The sequence below is a fragment of the Engystomops pustulosus genome, chromosome 8, assembly GCF_040894005.1.
Source record: "Engystomops pustulosus chromosome 8, aEngPut4.maternal, whole genome shotgun sequence".
Lineage (NCBI taxonomy): Eukaryota > Metazoa > Chordata > Amphibia > Anura > Leptodactylidae > Engystomops > Engystomops pustulosus.
In genome coordinates this window covers 4501473-4523262 of record NC_092418.1, presented here as the reverse complement: position 1 = coordinate 4523262, position 21790 = coordinate 4501473, and the positions used below count along the sequence as shown (strand labels likewise).

The following is a 21790-nucleotide window of genomic DNA, read 5'->3' as shown; positions in this document are numbered from 1 at the left end:
CAGTTATGGGATCTCCTCTCTATATACAGTTATGGGATCTCTCCTCTCTATATATAGTTATGGGATCTCCTCTCTATATACAGTTAAAGGATCCCCTCTCTCTATATACAGTTACGGGATCTCCTCTCTATATATACAGTTATGGGATCTCTCCTCTCTCTATATACTGTTATGGGATCTCCTCTCTCTATATACAGTTATAGGATCTCCTCTCTATATACAGTTATAGGATCTCCTCTCTATATATACAGTTATGGAATCTCCTCTCTCTATATACAGTTATGGGATCTCCTCTCTATATACAGTTATGGGATCTCTCCTCTCTATATACAGTTATGGGATCTCCTCTATATATATACAGTAATGGGATCTCCTATCTCTATATACAGTTATGGGATCTCCTCTCTCTATATACAGTTATGGGATCTCCTCTCTATATACAGTTATGGGATCTCCTCTCTCTATATACAGTTATGGGATCTCCTCTCTCTCTATATACAGTTATGGGATCTCCTCTCTATATATACAGTTATGGGATCTCCTCTCTATATATACAATTATGGGATCTCCTCTCTCTATATACAGTTATGGGATCTCTCCTCTCTATATATACAGTTATGGGATCTCCTCTCTATATACAGTTATGGGATCTCTCCTCTCTATATATAGTTATGGGATCTCCTCTCTCTATATACAGTTATGGGATCTCCTCTCTCTATATACAGTTATGGGATCTCCTCTCTCTATATACAGTTATGGGATCTCCTCTCTCTATATACAGTTATGGGATCTCTCCTCTCTATATATACAGTTATGGGATCTCCTCTCTATATACAGTTATGGGATCTCTCCTCTCTATATATAGTTATGGGATCTCTCCTCTCTATATACAGTTACAGGATCTCCTCTCTATATATACAGTTATGGGATCTCTCCTCTCTCTATATACTGTTATGGGATCTCCTCTCTCTATATACAGTTATAGGATCTCCTCTCTATATACAGTTATAGGATCTCCTCTCTATATATACAGTTATGGAATCTCCTCTCTCTATATACAGTTATGGGATCTCCTCTCTATATACAGTTATGGGATCTCTCCTCTCTATATACAGTTATGGGATCTCCTCTATATATATACAGTAATGGGATCTCCTATCTCTATATACAGTTATGGGATCTCCTCTCTCTATATACAGTTATGGGATCTCCTCTCTATATACAGTTATGGGATCTCCTCTCTCTATATACAGTTATGGGATCTCCTCTCTCTCTATATACAGTTATGGGATCTCCTCTCTATATATACAGTTATGGGATCTCCTCTCTATATATACAATTATGGGATCTCTCCTCTGTATATACAGTTATGGGATCTGCTTTCTCTATATACAGTTATGGGATCTCTCCTCTCTCTATATACAGTTATGGGATCTCCTCTCTCTATATACAGTTATGGGATCTCTCCTCTCTCTATATACAGTTATGGGATCTCTCCTCTCTATATATACAGTTATGGGATCTCCTCTCTATATACAGTTATGGGATCTCTCCTCTCTATATATAGTTATGGGATCTCCTCTCTATATACAGTTAAAGGATCTCCTCTCTCTATATACAGTTATGGGATCTCTCCTCTCTCTATATACAGTTATGGGATCTCTCCTCTCTATATACAGTTATGGAATCTCCTCTCTCTAGATACAGTTATGGGATCTCTCCTCTCATTATATACAGTTATGGGATCTCTCCTCTCTCTATATACAGTTATGGGATCTCTCCTCTCTCTATATACAGTTATGGGATCTCCTCTCTCTATATACAGTTATGGGATCTCCTCTCTATATACAGTTATGGGATCTCTCCTCTCTATATACAGTTATGGGATCTCTCCTCTCTATATACAGTTATGGGATCTCTCCTCTCTATATACAGTTATGAGATCTCTCCTCTCTATATACAGTTATGGGATCTCCTCTCTCTATATACAGTTATGTGATCTCCTCTCTATATACAGTTATGGGATCTCCTCTCCATATATACAGTAATGGGATCTCCTCTCTCTATATACAGTTAGGGGATCTCCTCTCTATATATACAGTTATGGGATCTCCTCTCTCTATATACAGTTATGGGATCTCCTCTCTCTATATACAGTTATGGGATCTCCTCTCTCTATATACAGTTATGGGATCTCCTCTCCCTATATACAGTTATGGGATCTCTCCTCTCTATATACAGTTATGGGATCTCCTCTCTCTTTATACAGTTATGGGATCTCTCCTCTCTATATATACAGTTATGGGATCTCCTTTCTCTATATACAGTTATGGGATCTCCTCTCTATATACAGTTATGGGATCTCCTCTCTATATATACATTTATGGGATCTCCTCTCTCTATATACAGTTACGGGATCTTCTCTCTATATATACAGTTATGGGATCTCCTCTCTCTATATACAGTTATGGGATCTCCTCTCTATATACAGTTATGGGATCTCCTCTCTATATATACAGTTATGGGATCTCCTCTCTCTATATACAGTTATGGGATCTCCTCTCTATATATACAGTTACGGGATCTCCTCTCTCTATATACAGTTATGGGATCTCCTCTCTCTATATACAGTTATGGGATCTCCTCTCTCTATATACAGTTATGGGATCACTCCTCTCTATATATACAGTTATGGGATCTCCTTTCTATATACAGTTATGGGATCTCTCCTCTCTATATATAGTTATGGGATCTCCTCTCTATATACAGTTAAAGGATCTCCTCTCTCTATATACAGTTACGGGATCTCCTCTCTATATATACAGTTATGGGATCTCTCCTCTCTATATATACAGTTATGGGATCTCCTTTCTCTATATACAGTTATGGGATCTCCTCTCTATATACAGTTATGGGATCTCCTCTCTATATATACATTTATGGGATCTCCTCTCTCTATATACAGTTACGGGATCTTCTCTCTATATATACAGTTATGGGATCTCCTCTCTCTATATACAGTTATGGGATCTCCTCTCTATATACAGTTATGGGATCTCCTCTCTATATATACAGTTATGGGATCTCCTCTCTCTATATACAGTTATGGGATCTCCTCTCTATATATACAGTTACGGGATCTCCTCTCTCTATATACAGTTATGGGATCTCCTCTCTCTATATACAGTTATGGGATCTCCTCTCTCTATATACAGTTATGGGATCACTCCTCTCTATATATACAGTTATGGGATCTCCTTTCTATATACAGTTATGGGATCTCCTCTCTCTATATACAGTTATGGGATCTCTCCTCTCTATATATAGTTATGGGATCTCCTCTCTATATACAGTTAAAGGATCTCCTCTCTCTATATACAGTTACGGGATCTCCTCTCTATATATACAGTTATGAGATCTCTCCTCTCTCTATATACAGTTATGGGATCTCCTCTCTATATATACAGTTATGGGATCTCCTCTCTATATACAGTTATGGGATCTCCTCTTTATATACAGTTATGGGATCTCCTCTCTCTATATACAGTTATGGGATCTCCTCTCTATATACAGTTATGGGATCTCCTCTCTATATACAGTTATGGGATCTCCTCTCTCTATATACAGTTATGGGATCTCCTCTCTCTATATACAGTTATGGGATCTCCTCTCTATATACAGTTATGGGATCTCCTCTCTATATACAGTTATGGGATCTCCTCTCTATATATAGTTATGGGATCTCTTCTCTATATACAGTTATGGGATCTTCTCTCTATATATAGTTATGGGATCTCCTCTCTCTATATACAATTATGGGATCTCTCCTCTCTCTATATACAGTTATGGGATCTCCTCTCTATATACAGTTATGGGATCTCCTCTCTATATACAGTTATGGGATCTCCTCTCTATATACAGTTATGGGATCTCCTCTCTCTATATACAATTATGGGATCTCTCCTCTCTCTATATACAGTTATGGGATCTCCTCTCTATATACAGTTATGGGATCTCCTCTCTATATACAGTTATGGGATCTCCTCTCTATATACAGTTATGGGATCTCTTCTCTATATACAGTTATGGGATCTCTCCTCTCAATATACAGTTATGGGATCTCCTCTCTATATATAGTTTTGGGATCTCCTCTCTATATACAGTTATGGGATCTCCTCTCTATATATAGTTATGGGATCTCCTCTCTCTATATACAGTTATGGGATCTCCTCTCCCTATATACAGTTATGGGATCTCTCCTCTCTATATACAGTTATGGGATCTCCTCTCTCTTTATACAGTGATGGGATCTCTCCTCTCTATATATACAGTTATGGGATCTCCTCTCTCTATATACAGTTATGGGATCTCCTCTCTATATACAGTTATGGGATTTCCTCTCTATATATACAGTTATGGGATCTCCTCTCTCTATATACAGTTACGGGATCTCCTCTCTATATATACAGTTATGGGATCTCCTCTCTCTTTATACAGTTATGGGATCTCCTCTCTATATACAGTTATGGGATCTCCTCTCTATATATACAGTTATGGGATCTCCTCTCTCTATATACAGTTATGGGATCTCCTCTCTATATATACAGTTACGGGATCTCCTCTCTCTATATACAGTTATGGGATCTCCTCTCTCTATATACAGTTATGGGATCTCCTCTCTCTATATACAGTTATGGGATCTCTCCTCTCTATATATACAGTTATGGGATCTCCTTTCTATATACAGTTATGGGATCTCTCCTCTCTATATATAGTTATGGGATCTCCTCTCTATATACAGTTAAAGGATCTCCTCTCTCTATATACAGTTACGGGATCTCCTCTCTATATATACAGTTATGGGATCTCCTCTCTATATATACAGTTATGGGATCTCTCCTCTCTATATACAGTTATGGGATCTCTCCTCTCTATATATACAGTTATGGGATCTCCTCTCTATATACAGTTATGGGATCTCCTATCTCTATATACAGTTATGGGATCTCCTCTTTATATACAGTTATGGGATCTCCTCTCTCTATATACGGTTATGGGATCTCCTCTCTATATACAGTTATGGGATCTCCTATCTCTATATACAGTTATGGGATCTCCTCTTTATATACAGTTATGGGATCTCCTATCTCTAAATACAGTTATGGGATCTCCTCTTTATATACAGTTATGGGATCTCCTCTCTCTATATACAGTTATGGGATCTCCTCTCTATATACAGTTATGGGATCTCCTCTCTATATACAGTTATGGGATCTCCTCTCTCTATATACAGTTATGGGATCTCCTCTCTATATACAGTTATGGGATCTCCTCTCTATATACAGTTATGGGATCTCCTCTCTATATATAGTTATGGGATCTCTTCTCTATATACAGTTATGGGACCTTCTCTCTATATATAGTTATGGGATCTCCTCTCTCTATATACAATTATGGGATCTCTCCTCTCTCTATATACAGTTATGGGATCTCCTCTCTATATACAGTTATGGGATCTCCTCTCTATATACAGTTATGGGATCTCCTCTCTATATACAGTTATGAGATCTCTCCTCTCTATATACAGTTATGGGATCTCTCCTCTCTCTATATACAGTTATGGGATTTCACCTCTCTATATACAGTTATGGGATCTCCTCTCTCTATATACAGTTATGGGATCTCTCCTCTCTATATACAGTTATGGGATCTCCTCTCTCTATATACAGTTATGGGATCTCTCCTCTCTATATACAGTTATGGGATCTCCTCTCTATATACAGTTATGGGATCTCCTCTCTCTATATACAGTTATGGGATCTCCTCTCTATATACAGTTATGGGATCTCCTCTCTATATACAGTTATGGGATCTCCTCTCTATATATAGTTATGGGATCTCTTCTCTATATACAGTTATGGGATCTCCTCTCTATATATAGTTATGGGATCTCTTCTCTATATACAGTTATGGGATCTCTCCTCTCTATATACAGTTATGGGATCTCCTCTCTCTATATACAGTTATGGGATCTCTCCTCTCTATATATACAGTTATGGGATCTCCTCTCTATATACAGTTATAGGATCTCCTCTCTATATATACAGTTATGGGATCTCCTCTCTATATACAGTTATGGGATCTCTCCTCTCTATATATAGTTATGGGATCTCCTCTCTATATACAGTTAAAGGATCCCCTCTCTCTATATACAGTTACGGGATCTCCTCTCTATATACAGTTATAGGATCTCCTCTTTATATATACAGTCATGGAATCTCCTCTCTCTATATACAGTTATGGGATCTCCTCTCTATATACAGTTATGGGATCTCTCCTCTCTATATACAGTTATGGGATCTCCTCTATATATATACAGTAATGGGATCTCCTATCTCTATATACAGTTATGGGATCTCCTCTCTATATACAGTTATGGGATCTCCTCTCTCTATATACAGTTATGGGATCTCCTCTCTCTATATATACAGTTATGGGATCTCCTCTCTCTATATACAGTTATGTGATCTCCTCTCTCTATATATACAGTTATGGGATCTCCTCTCTATATATACAGTTATGGGATCTCCTCTCTATATATACAATTATGGGATCTCCTCTCTCTATATACAGTTATGGGATCTCCTCTCTATATATACAGTTATGGGATCTCCTCTCTCTATATACAGTTATGGGATCTCCTCTCTATATATACAGTTACGGGATCTCCTCTCTCTATATACAGTTATGGGATCTCCTCTCTCTATATACAGTTATGGGATCTCCTCTCTCTATATACAGTTATGGGATCACTCCTCTCTATATATACAGTTATGGGATCTCCTTTCTATATACAGTTATGGGATCTCTCCTCTCTATATATAGTTATGGGATCTCCTCTCTATATACAGTTAAAGGATCTCCTCTCTCTATATACAGTTACGGGATCTCCTCTCTATATATACAGTTATGAGATCTCTCCTCTCTCTATATACAGTTATGGGATCTCCTCTCTATATATACAGTTATGTGATCTCCTCTCTATATACAGTTATGGGATCTCCTCTTTATATACAGTTATGGGATCTCCTCTCTCTATATACAGTTATGGGATCTCCTCTCTATATACAGTTATGGGATCTCCTCTCTATATACAGTTATGGGATCTCCTCTCTCTATATACAGTTATGGGATCTCCTCTCTCTATATACAGTTATGGGATCTCCTCTCTATATACAGTTATGGGATCTCCTCTCTATATACAGTTATGGGATCTCCTCTCTATATATAGTTATGGGATCTCTTCTCTATATACAGTTATGGGATCTTCTCTCTATATATAGTTATGGGATCTCCTCTCTCTATATACAATTATGGGATCTCTCCTCTCTCTATATACAGTTATGGGATCTCCTCTCTATATACAGTTATGGGATCTCCTCTCTATATACAGTTATGGGATCTCCTCTCTATATACAGTTATGGGATCTCCTCTCTCTATATACAATTATGGGATCTCTCCTCTCTCTATATACAGTTATGGGATCTCCTCTCTATATACAGTTATGGGATCTCCTCTCTATATACAGTTATGGGATCTCCTCTCTATATACAGTTATGGGATCTCTTCTCTATATACAGTTATGGGATCTCTCCTCTCTATATACAGTTATGGGATCTCCTCTCTATATACAGTTATGGGATCTCCTCTCTCTATATACAGTTATGGGATCTCCTCTCTCTATATACAGTTATGGGATCTCCTCTCTATATACAGTTATGGGATCTCCTCTCTATATACAGTTATGGGATCTCCTCTCTATATATAGTTATGGGATCTCTTCTCTATATACAGTTATGGGATCTTCTCTCTATATATAGTTATGGGATCTCCTCTCTCTATATACAATTATGGGATCTCTCCTCTCTCTATATACAATTATGGGATCTCTCCTCTCTCTATATACAGTTATGGGATCTCCTCTCTATATACAGTTATGGGATCTCCTCTCTATATACAGTTATGGGATCTCCTCTCTCTATATACAATTATGGGATCTCTCCTCTCTCTATATACAGTTATGGGATCTCCTCTCTATATACAGTTATGGGATCTCCTCTCTATATACAGTTATGGGATCTCCTCTCTATATACAGTTATGGGATCTCTTCTCTATATACAGTTATGGGATCTCTCCTCTCTATATACAGTTATGGGATCTCCTCTCTATATATACAGTTATGGGATCTCCTTTCTATATACAGTTATGGGATCTCTCCTCTCTATATATAGTTATGGGATCTCCTCTCTATATACAGTTAAAGGATCTCCTCTCTCTATATACAGTTACGGGATCTCCTCTCTATATATACAGTTATGGGATCTCCTCTCTATATATACAGTTATGGGATCTCTCCTCTCTGTATACAGTTATGGGATCTCTCCTCTCTATATATACAGTTATGGGATCTCCTCTCTATATACAGTTATGGGATCTCCTATCTCTATATACAGTTATGGGATCTCCTCTTTATATACAGTTATGGGATCTCCTCTCTCTATATACAGTTATGGGATCTCCTCTCTATATACAGTTATGGGATCTCCTATCTCTATATACAGTTATGGGATCTCCTCTTTATATACAGTTATGGGATCTCCTATCTCTAAATACAGTTATGGGATCTCCTCTTTATATACAGTTATGGGATCTCCTCTCTCTATATACAGTTATGGGATCTCCTCTCTATATACAGTTATGGGATCTCCTCTCTATATACAGTTATGGGATCTCCTCTCTCTATATACAGTTATGGGATCTCCTCTCTATATACAGTTATGGGATCTCCTCTCTATATACAGTTATGGGATCTCCTCTCTATATATAGTTATGGGATCTCTTCTCTATATACAGTTATGGGACCTTCTCTCTATATATAGTTATGGGATCTCCTCTCTCTATATACAATTATGGGATCTCTCCTCTCTCTATATACAGTTATGGGATCTCCTCTCTATATACAGTTATGGGATCTCCTCTCTATATACAGTTATGGGATCTCCTCTCTATATACAGTTATGAGATCTCTCCTCTCTATATACAGTTATGGGATCTCTCCTCTCTCTATATACAGTTATGGGATTTCACCTCTCTATATACAGTTATGGGATCTCCTCTCTCTATATACAGTTATGGGATCTCTCCTCTCTATATACAGTTATGGGATCTCCTCTCTCTATATACAGTTATGGGATCTCTCCTCTCTATATACAGTTATGGGATCTCTCCTCTCTATATATACAGTTATGGGATCTCCTCTCTATATACAGTTATAGGATCTCCTCTCTATATATACAGTTATGGGATCTCCTCTCTATATACAGTTATGGGATCTCTCCTCTCTATATATAGTTATGGGATCTCCTCTCTATATACAGTTAAAGGATCCCCTCTCTCTATATACAGTTACGGGATCTCCTCTCTATATATACAGTTATGGGATCTCTCCTCTCTCTATATACTGTTATGGGATCTCCTCTCTCTATATACAGTTATAGGATCTCCTCTCTATATACAGTTATAGGATCTCCTCTCTATATATACAGTTATGGAATCTCCTCTCTCTATATACAGTTATGGGATCTCCTCTCTATATACAGTTATGGGATCTCTCCTCTCTATATACAGTTATGGGATCTCCTCTCTATATACAGTTATGGGATCTCCTCTCTATATACAGTTATGGGATCTCTTCTCTATATACAGTTATGGGATCTCTCCTCTCTATATACAGTTATGGGATCTCCTCTCTATATATAGTTTTGGGATCTCCTCTCTATATACAGTTATGGGATCTCCTCTCTATATATAGTTATGGGATCTCCTCTCTCTATATACAGTTATGGGATCTCCTCTCCCTATATACAGTTATGGGATCTCTCCTCTCTATATACAGTTATGGGATCTCCTCTCTCTTTATACAGTGATGGGATCTCTCCTCTCTATATATACAGTTATGGGATCTCCTCTCTCTATATACAGTTATGGGATCTCCTCTCTATATACAGTTATGGGATTTCCTCTCTATATATACAGTTATGGGATCTCCTCTCTCTATATACAGTTACGGGATCTCCTCTCTATATATACAGTTATGGGATCTCCTCTCTCTATATACAGTTATGGGATCTCCTCTCTATATACAGTTATGGGATCTCCTCTCTATATATACAGTTATGGGATCTCCTCTCTCTATATACAGTTATGGGATCTCCTCTCTATATACAGTTATGGGATCTCCTCTCTATATATACAGTTATGGGATCTCCTCTCTCTATATACAGTTATGGGATCTCCTCTCTATATATACAGTTACGGGATCTCCTCTCTCTATATACAGTTATGGGATCTCCTCTCTCTATATACAGTTATGGGATCTCCTCTCTCTATATACAGTTATGGGATCTCTCCTCTCTATATATACAGTTATGGGATCTCCTTTCTATATACAGTTATGGGATCTCTCCTCTCTATATATAGTTATGGGATCTCCTCTCTATATACAGTTAAAGGATCTCCTCTCTCTATATACAGTTACGGGATCTCCTCTCTATATAAACAGTTATGGGATCTCCTCTCTATATATACAGTTATGGGATCTCTCCTCTCTATATACAGTTTTGGGATCTCTCCTCTCTATATATACAGTTATGGGATCTCCTCTCTATATACAGTTATGGGATCTCCTATCTCTATATACAGTTATGGGATCTCCTCTTTATATACAGTTATGGGATTTCCTCTCTCTATATACAGTTATGGGATCTCCTCTCTATATACAGTTATGGGATCTCCTATCTCTATATACAGTTATGGGATCTCCTCTTTATATACAGTTATGGGATCTCCTATCTCTAAATACAGTTATGGGATCTCCTCTTTATATACAGTTATGGGATCTCCTCTCTCTATATACAGTTATGGGATCTCCTCTCTATATACAGTTATGGGATCTCCTCTCTATATACAGTTATGGGATCTCCTCTCTCTATATACAGTTATGGGATCTCCTCTCTATATACAGTTATGGGATCTCCTCTCTATATACAGTTATGGGATATCCTCTCTATATATAGTTATGGGATCTCTTCTCTATATACAGTTATGGGACCTTCTCTCTATATATAGTTATGGGATCTCCTCTCTCTATATACAATTATGGGATCTCTCCTCTCTCTATATACAGTTATGGGATCTCTCCTCTCTATATACAGTTATGGGATCTCTCCTCTCTCTATATACAGTTATGGGATCTCTCCTCTCTCTATATATCTCTACTATATATAGCTATGGGATCTCCTCTCTATATATAGTTATGGGATCTCCTCTCTATATACAGTTATGGGATCTCCTCTCTCTATATACAATTATGGGATCTCTCCTCTCTCTATATACAGTTATGGGATCTCCTCTCTATATACAGTTATGGGATCTCCTCTCTATATACAGTTATGGGATCTCCTCTCTATATACAGTTATGGGATCTCTTCTCTATATACAGTTATGGGATCTCTCCTCTCTATATACAGTTATGGGATCTCCTCTCTATATATAGTTTTGGGATCTCCTCTCTATATACAGTTATGGGATCTCCTCTCTATATATAGTTATGGGATCTCCTCTCTATATACAGTTATGGGATCTCCTCTCTATATATAGTTATGGGATCTCCTCTCTATATATAGTTATGGGATCTCCTCTCTATATACAGTTATGGGATCTCCTCTCTATATATAGTTATGGGATCTCCTCTCTCTATATATAGTTATGGGATCTCCTCTCTATATACAGTTATGGGATCTCCTCTCTCTATATACAGTTATGGGATCTCCTCTCTCTATATATACAGTTATGGGATCTCCCCTCTATATACAGTTATGGGATCTCCTCTCTATATAAAGTTATGGGATCTCCTCTCTATATATACAGTTATGGGATCTCCTCTCTATATATAGTTATGGGATGTCCTCTCTATATACAGTTATGGGATCTCCTCTCTATATACAGTTATGGGATCTCCTCTCTATATACAGTTATGGGATCTCCTCTCTATATATAGTTATGGGATCTCCTCTATATACAGTTATGGGATCTCCTCTCTCTATATACAGTTATGGGATCTCCTCTCTCTATATACAGTTATGGGATCTCCTCTCTCTATATACAGTTATGGGATCTCCTCTCTATATACAGTTATGGGATCTCCTCTCTATATACAGTTATGGGATCTCCTCTCTATATATAGTTATGGGATCTCTTCTCTATATACAGTTATGGGATCTTCTCTCTATATATAGTTATGGGATCTCCTCTCTCTATATACAATTATGGGATCTCTCCTCTCTCTATATACAGTTATGGGATCTCCTCTCTATATACAGTTATGGGATCTCCTCTCTATATACAGTTATGGGATCTCCTCTCTCTATATACAATTATGGGATCTCTCCTCTCTCTATATACAGTTATGGGATCTCCTCTCTATATACAGTTATGGGATCTCCTCTCTATATACAGTTATGGGATCTCCTCTCTATATACAGTTATGGGATCTCTTCTCTATATACAGTTATGGGATCTCTCCTCTTTATATACAGTTATGGGATCTCCTCTCTATATATAGTTTTGGGATCTCCTCTCTATATACAGTTATGGGATCTCCTCTCTATATATAGTTATGGGATCTCCTCTCTCTATATACAGTTATGGGATCTCCTCTCCCTATATACAGTTATGGGATCTCTCCTCTCTATATACAGTTATGGGATCTCCTCTCTCTTTATACAGTGATGGGATCTCTCCTCTCTATATATACAGTTATGGGATCTCCTCTCTCTATATACAGTTATGGGATCTCCTCTCTATATACAGTTATGGGATTTCCTCTCTATATATACAGTTATGGGATCTCCTCTCTCTATATACAGTTACGGGATCTCCTCTCTATATATACAGTTATGGGATCTCCTCTCTCTATATACAGTTATGGGATCTCCTCTCTATATACAGTTATGGGATCTCCTCTCTATATATACAGTTATGGGATCTCCTCTCTCTATATACAGTTATGGGATCTCCTCTCTATATATACAGTTACGGGATCTCCTCTCTCTATATACAGTTATGGGATCTCCTCTCTCTATATACAGTTATGGGATCTCCTCTCTCTATATACAGTTATGGGATCTCTCCTCTCTATATATACAGTTATGGGATCTCCTTTCTATATACAGTTATGGGATCTCTCCTCTCTATATATAGTTATGGGATCTCCTCTCTATATACAGTTAAAGGATCTCCTCTCTCTATATACAGTTGCGGGATCTCCTCTCTATATATACAGTTATGGGATCTCCTCTCTATATATACAGTTATGGGATCTCTCCTCTCTATATACAGTTATGGGATCTCTCCTCTCTATATATACAGTTATGGGATCTCCTCTCTATATACAGTTATGGGATCTCCTATCTCTATATACAGTTATGGGATCTCCTCTTTATATACAGTTATGGGATCTCCTCTCTCTATATACAGTTATGGGATCTCCTCTCTATATACAGTTATGGGATCTCCTATCTCTATATACAGTTATGGGATCTCCTCTTTATATACAGTTATGGGATCTCCTATCTCTAAATACAGTTATGGGATCTCCTCTTTATATACAGTTATGGGATCTCCTCTCTCTATATACAGTTATGGGATCTCCTCTCTATATACAGTTATGGGATCTCCTCTCTATATACAGTTATGGGATCTCCTCTCTCTATATACAGTTATGGGATCTCCTCTCTATATACAGTTATGGGATCTCCTCTCTATATACAGTTATGGGATCTCCTCTCTATATATAGTTATGGGATCTCTTCTCTATATACAGTTATGGGACCTTCTCTCTATATATAGTTATGGGATCTCCTCTCTTTATATACAATTATGGGATCTCTCCTCTCTCTATATACAGTTATGGGATCTCCTCTCTATATACAGTTATGGGATCTCCTCTCTATATACAGTTATGGGATCTCCTCTCTATATACAGTTATGAGATCTCTCCTCTCTATATACAGTTATGGGATCTCTCCTCTCTCTATATACAGTTATGGGATTTCACCTCTCTATATACAGTTATGGGATCTCCTCTCTCTATATACAGTTATGGGATCTCTCCTCTCTATATACAGTTATGGGATCTCCTCTCTCTATATACAGTTATGGGATCTCTCCTCTCTATATACAGTTATGGGATCTCCTCTCTCTATATACAGTTATGGGATCTCCTCTCTCTATATACAGTTATGGGATCTCCTCTCTATATACAGTTATGGGATCTCCTCTCTATATACAGTTATGGGATCTCCTCTCTATATATAGTTATGGGATCTCTTCTCTATATACAGTTATGGGATCTCCTCTCTATATATAGTTATGGGATCTCTTCTCTATATACAGTTATGGGATCTCTCCTCTCTATATACAGTTATGGGATCTCCTCTCTCTATATACAGTTATGGGATCTCTCCTCTCTATATATACAGTTATGGGATCTCCTCTCTATATACAGTTATAGGATCTCCTCTCTATATATACAGTTATGGGATCTCCTCTCTATATACAGTTATGGGATCTCTCCTCTCTATATATAGTTATGGGATCTCCTCTCTATATACAGTTAAAGGATCCCCTCTCTCTATATACAGTTACGGGATCTCCTCTCTATATATACAGTTATGGGATCTCTCCTCTCTCTATATACTGTTATGGGATCTCCTCTCTCTATATACAGTTATAGGATCTCCTCTCTATATACAGTTATAGGATCTCCTCTCTATATATACAGTTATGAAATCTCCTCTCTCTATATACAGTTATGGGATCTCCTCTCTATATACAGTTATGGGATCTCTCCTCTCTATATACAGTTATGGGATCTCCTCTATATATATACAGTAATGGGATCTCCTATCTCTATATACAGTTATGGGATCTCCTCTCTCTATATACAGTTATGGGATCTCCTCTCTATATACAGTTATGGGATCTCCTCTCTCTATATACAGTTATGGGATCTCCTCTCTCTATATATACAGTTATGGGATCTCCTCTCTATATATACAGTTATGGGATCTCCTCTCTATATATACAATTATGGGATCTCCTCTCTCTATATACAGTTATGGGATCTCCTCTCTATATATACAGTTATGGGATCTCCTCTCTCTATATACAGTTATGGGATCTCCTCTCTATATATACAGTTACGGGATCTCCTCTCTCTATATACAGTTATGGGATCTCCTCTCTCTATATACAGTTATGGGATCTCCTCTCTCTATATACAGTTATGGGATCACTCCTCTCTATATATACAGTTATGGGATCTCCTTTCTATATACAGTTATGGGATCTCTCCTCTCTATATATAGTTATGGGATCTCCTCTCTATATACAGTTAAAGGATCTCCTCTCTCTATATACAGTTATGGGATCTCCTCTCTCTATATACAGTTATGGGATCTCCTCTCTCTATATACAGTTATGGGATCACTCCTCTCTATATATACAGTTATGGGATCTCCTTTCTATATACAGTTATGGGATCTCTCCTCTCTATATATAGTTATGGGATCTCCTCTCTATATACAGTTAAAGGATCTCCTCTCTCTATATACAGTTACGGGATCTCCTCTCTATATATACAGTTATGAGATCTCTCCTCTCTCTATATACAGTTATGGGATCTCCTCTCTATATATACAGTTATGTGATCTCCTCTCTATATACAGTTATGGGATCTCCTCTTTATATACAGTTATGGGATCTCCTCTCTCTATATACAGTTATGGGATCTCCTCTCTATATACAGTTATGGGATCTCCTCTCTATATACAGTTATGGGATCTCCTCTCTATATACAGTTATGGGATCTCCTCTTTATATACAGTTATGGGATCTCCTCTCTATATATAGTTATGGGATCTCTTCTCTATATACAGTTATGGGATCTTCTCTCTATATATAGTTATGGGATCTCCTCTCTCTATATACAATTATGGGATCTCTCCTCTCTCTATATACAGTTATGGGATCTCCTCTCTATATACAGTTATGGGATCTCCTCTCTATATACAGTTATGGGATCTCCTCTCTATATACAGTTATGGGATCTCCTCTCTCTATATACAATTATGGGATCTCTCCTCTCTCTATATACAGTTATGGGATCTCCTCTCTATATACAGTTATGGGATCTCCTCTCTATATACAGTTATGGGATCTCTTCTCTATATACAGTTATGGGATCTCTCCTCTCTATATACAGTTATGGGATCTCCTCTCTATATACAGTTATGGGATCTCCTCTCTCTATATACAGTTATGGGATCTCCTCTCTCTATATACAGTTATGGGATCTCCTCTCTATATACAGTTATGGGATCTCCTCTCTATATACAGTTATGGGATCTCCTCTCTATATATAGTTATGGGATCTCTTCTCTATATACAGTTATGGGATCTTCTCTCTATATATAGTTATGGGATCTCCTCTCTCTATATACAATTATGGGATCTCTCCTCTTTCTATATACAATTATGGGATCTCTCCTCTCTCTATATACAGTTATGGGATCTCCTCTCTATATACAGTTATGGGATCTCCTCTCTATATACAGTTATGGGATCTCCTCTCTCTATATACAATTATGGGATCTCTCATCTCTCTATATACAGTTATGGGATCTCCTCTCTATATACAGTTATGGGATCTCCTCTCTATATACAGTTATGGGATCTCCTCTCTATATACAGTTATGGGATCTCTTCTCTATATACATTTATGGGATCTCCTCTCTATATACAGTTATGAGATCTCCTCTCTATATACAGTTATGAGATCTCCTCTCTATATACAGTTATGGGATCTCCTCTCTATATATACAGTTATGGGATCTCCTCTCTATATATAGTTATGGGATCTCCTCTCTATATACAGTTATGGGATCTCCTCTCTATATACAGTTATGGGATCTCCTCTCTATATATAGTTATGGAATCTCTCCTCTCTATATACAGTTATGGGATCTCCTCTATATACAGTTATGGGATCTCCTCTCTCTATATAGTTATGGGATCTCCTCTCTATATACAGTTATGGGATCTCCTCTCTATATACAGTTATGGGATCTCCTCTCTATATATAGTTATGGAATCTCTCCTCTCTATATACAGTTATGGGATCTCCTCTATATACAGTTATGGGATCTCCTCTCTCTATATACAGTTATGGGATCTCCTCTCTATATACAGTTATGGGATCTCCTCTATATACATTTATGGGATCTCCTCTCTATATACAGTTATGAGATCTCCTCTCTATATACAGTTATGGGATCTCCTCTCTATATATACAGTTATGGGATCTCCTCTCTATATATAGTTATGGGATCTCCTCTCTATATACAGTTATGGGATCTCCTCTCTATATACAGTTATGGGATCTCCTCTCTATATACAGTTATGGGATCTCCTCTCTATATATAGTTATGGGATCTCCTCTATATACAGTTATGGGATCTCCTCTCTATATACAGTTATGAGATCTCCTCTCTATATACAGTTATGGGATCTCCTCTCTATATACAGTCATGGGATCTCCTCTATATATACAGTTATGGGATCTCCTCTCTATATATAGTATTGGGATTTCCTCTCTCTATATAGTTATGGGATTTCCTCTCTATATATAGTTATGGAATCTCTCCTCTCTATATACAGTTATGGGATCTCCTCTCTATATATACAGTTATGGGATCTCCTCTCTCTATATACAGTTATGGGATCTCCTCTCTCTATATACAGTTATGGGATCTCCTCTCTATATATAGTTATGGGATCTCCTCTATATACAGTTATGGGATCTCCTCTCTATATACAGTTATGAGATCTCCTCTCTATATACAGTTATGGGATCTCCTCTCTATATACAGTCATGGGATCTCCTCTATATATACAGTTATGGGATCTCCTCTCTATATATAGTTATGGGATCTCCTCTCTATATATAGTTATGGAATCTCTCCTCTCTATATACAGTTATGGGATCTCCTCTCTATATATAGTTATGGGATCTCCTCTCTATATACAGTTATGGGATCTCCTCTCTATATACAGTTATGGGATCTCCTCTCTATATACAGTTATGACATCTCCTCTCTATATACAGTTATGGGATCTCCTCTCTATATACAGTTATGGGATCTCCTCTCTATATACAGTTATGGGATCTCCTCTCTATATACAGTTATGAGATCTCCTCTCTATATACAGTTATGGGATCTCCTCTCTATATACAGTTATGGGATCTCCTCTCTATATATACAGTTATGGGATCTCCTCTCTCTATATACAGTTATGGGATCTCCTCTCTCTATATACAGTTATGGGATCTCCTCTCTATATATAGTTATGGGATCTCCTCTATATACAGTTATGGGATCTCCTCTCTATATACAGTTATGAGATCTCCTCTCTATATACAGTTATGGGATCTCCTCTCTATATACAGTCATGGGATCTCCTCTATATATACAGTTATGGGATCTCCTCTCTATATATAGTTATGGGATCCCCTCTCTATATATAGTTATGGAATCTCTCCTCTCTATATACAGTTATGGGATCTCCTCTCTATATATAGTTATGGAATCTCTCCTCTCTATATACAGTTATGGGATCTCCTCTCTATATACAGTTATGGGATCTCCTCTCTATATACAGTTATGGGATCTCCTCTCTATATACAGTTATGAGATCTCCTCTCTATATACAGTTATGGGATCTCCTCTCTCTATATATACAGTTATGGGATCTCCTCTCTATATACAGTTATGGGATCTCCTCTCTATATACAGTTATGGGATCTCCTCTCTATATATACAGTTATGGGATTTCCTCTCTATATATAGTTATGGGATCTCCTCTCTATATACAGTTATGGGATCTCCTCTCTATATATAGTTATGGGATCTCCTCTCTATATACAGTTATGGGATCTCCTCTCTATATACAGTTATGGGATCTCCTCTCTATATATAGTTATGGAATCTCCTCTATATACAGTTATGGGATCTCCTCTCTATATACAGTTATGAGATCTCCTCTCTATATACAGTTATGGGATCTCCTCTCTATATACAGTCATGGGATCTCCTCTATATATATAGTTATGGGATTTCCTCTCTATATACAGTTATGGGATCTCTCCTCTCTATATACAGTTATGGGATCTCCTCTCTCTATATACAGTTATGGGATCTCCTCTCTATATATAGTTATGGAATCTCTCCTCTCTATATATAGTTATGGGATCTCCTCTATATACAGTTATGGGATCTCCTCTCTATATACAGTTATGAGATCTCCTCTCTATATACAGTTATGGGATCTCCTCTCTCTATATATACAGTTATGGGATCTCCTCTCTATATACAGTTATGGGATCTCCTCTCTATATACAGTTATGGGATCTCCTCTCTATATACAGTTATGAGATCTCCTCTCTATATACAGTTATGGGATCTCCTCTCTCTATATATACAGTTATGGGATCTCCTCTCTCTATATATACAGTTATGGGATCTCCTCTCTCTATATACAGTTATGGGATCTCCTCTCTATATACAGTTATGGGATCTCCTCTCTATATACAGTTATGGGATCTCCTCTCTATATATACAGTTATGGGATTTCCTCTCTATATATAGTTATGGGATCTCCTCTCTATATACAGTTATGGGATCTCCTCTCTATATATATAGTTATGGGATCTCCTCTCTATATACAGTTATGGGATCTCCTCTCTATATACAGTTATGGGATCTCCTCTCTATATATAGTTATGGGATCTCCTCTATATACAGTTATGGGATCTCCTCTCTATATACAGTTATGAGATCTCCTCTCTATATACAGTTATGGGATCTCCTCTCTATATACAGTCATGGGATCTCCTCTATATATATAGTTATGGGATTTCCTCTCTATATACAGTTATGGGATCTCTCCTCTCTATATACAGTTAAGGGATCTCCTCTCTCTATATACAGTTATGGGATCTCCTCTCTATATATAGTTATGGAATCTCTCCTCTCTATATACAGTTATGGGATCTCCTCTATATACAGTTATGGGATCTCCTCTCTATATACAGTTATGGGATCTCCTCTCTATATATACAGTTATGGGATCTCCTCTCTCTATATACGGTTATGGGATCTCGTCTATATATATATTTATGGAATCTCTCCTCTCTATATACAGTTATGGGATCTCCTCTATATACAGTTATGGGATCTCCTCTCTATATACAGTTATGGGATCTCCTCTCTCTATATACAGTTATGGGATCTCCTCTCTATATATACAGTTATGGGATCTCCTCTCTATATACAGTTATGGGATCTCCTCTCTATATATACAGTTATGAGATCTCCTCTCTATATACAGTTATGAGATCTCCTCTCTATACAACATTTGGCTCCTGTGTCCCTCTTTTTATAGATTTCTCTGATCACTGACCTGTAGATCCTTCTCTTCTCTTCTCCTTCTCTTCGCAGTTTGTTTTTCTTTTTACTTTCATTTTCAGTTCTAAGCAGCAAAAATAAACCAGAAAACAGGAAGGAGACAGCGACCAAGTATATATTATATACACAGAGTATACAGGAGAGATACAGTATTTACACAGCATGCAGGAGATACAGTATATACTCAGTATACAGGAGGAATACAGTATATACACACAGTATACAGGAGATACAGTATATATATATATATATATATATATATATATATATATATATATCAGATATTATTCTTTGTGCACCCTGCACATAGTACACACCCTGCACATAGTACACCCAGCACATAGTACACCCTGCACATAGAACACACTGCACATAGTACACACTGCCCATAGTACACACTGCACATAGTACACACTGCCCATAGTACACACACCCCCTGCACATAGTACACCCTGCACATAGTACACACTGCCCATAGTACACACACCCCCTGCACATAGTACACCCTGCACATAGTACACACTGCCCATAGTACACACACCCCCTGCACATAGTACACCCTGCACATAGTACACACTGCCATAGTACACACACCCCCTGCACATAGTACACAGGACCCTGCACATAGTACACCCCCTGCACATAGTACACCCAGCACATAGTACACCCTGCACATAGAACACACTGCACATAGTACACACTGCCCATAGTACACACTGCACATAGTACACACTGCCCATAGTACACACACCCCCTGCACATAGTACACCCCCTGCACATAGTACACACTGCCCATAGTACACACACCCCCTGCACATAGTACACCCTGCACATAGTACACACTGCCCATAGTACACACACCCCCTGCACATAGTACACCCTGCACATAGTACACACTGCCCATAGTACACACACCCCCTGCACATAGTACACACTGCCATAGTACACATACCCCCTGCACATAGTACACAGGACCCTGCACATAGTACACCCCCTGCACATAGTACACCCAGCACATAGTACACCCTGCACATAGAACACACTGCACATAGAACACACTGCCCATAGTACACACTGCACATAGTACACACTGCCCATAGTACACACACCCCCTGCACATAGTACACCCCCTGCACATAGTAC

General features: G+C 37.8%; 1 protein-coding gene across 1 annotated transcript in view; it reads right to left on the bottom strand.

Annotated features, from left to right (window-relative positions):
• LOC140076260 (uncharacterized) overlaps positions 1 to 21790 on the bottom strand; it is a 176152-nt gene that overhangs the window by 145264 nt on the left and 9098 nt on the right. The window contains exon 2 of the mRNA XM_072122801.1: positions 20643 to 20711. Coding sequence (XP_071978902.1) covers positions 20643 to 20711 — 69 coding nt within the window. The remainder of the gene's footprint in view (positions 1 to 20642; positions 20712 to 21790) is intronic.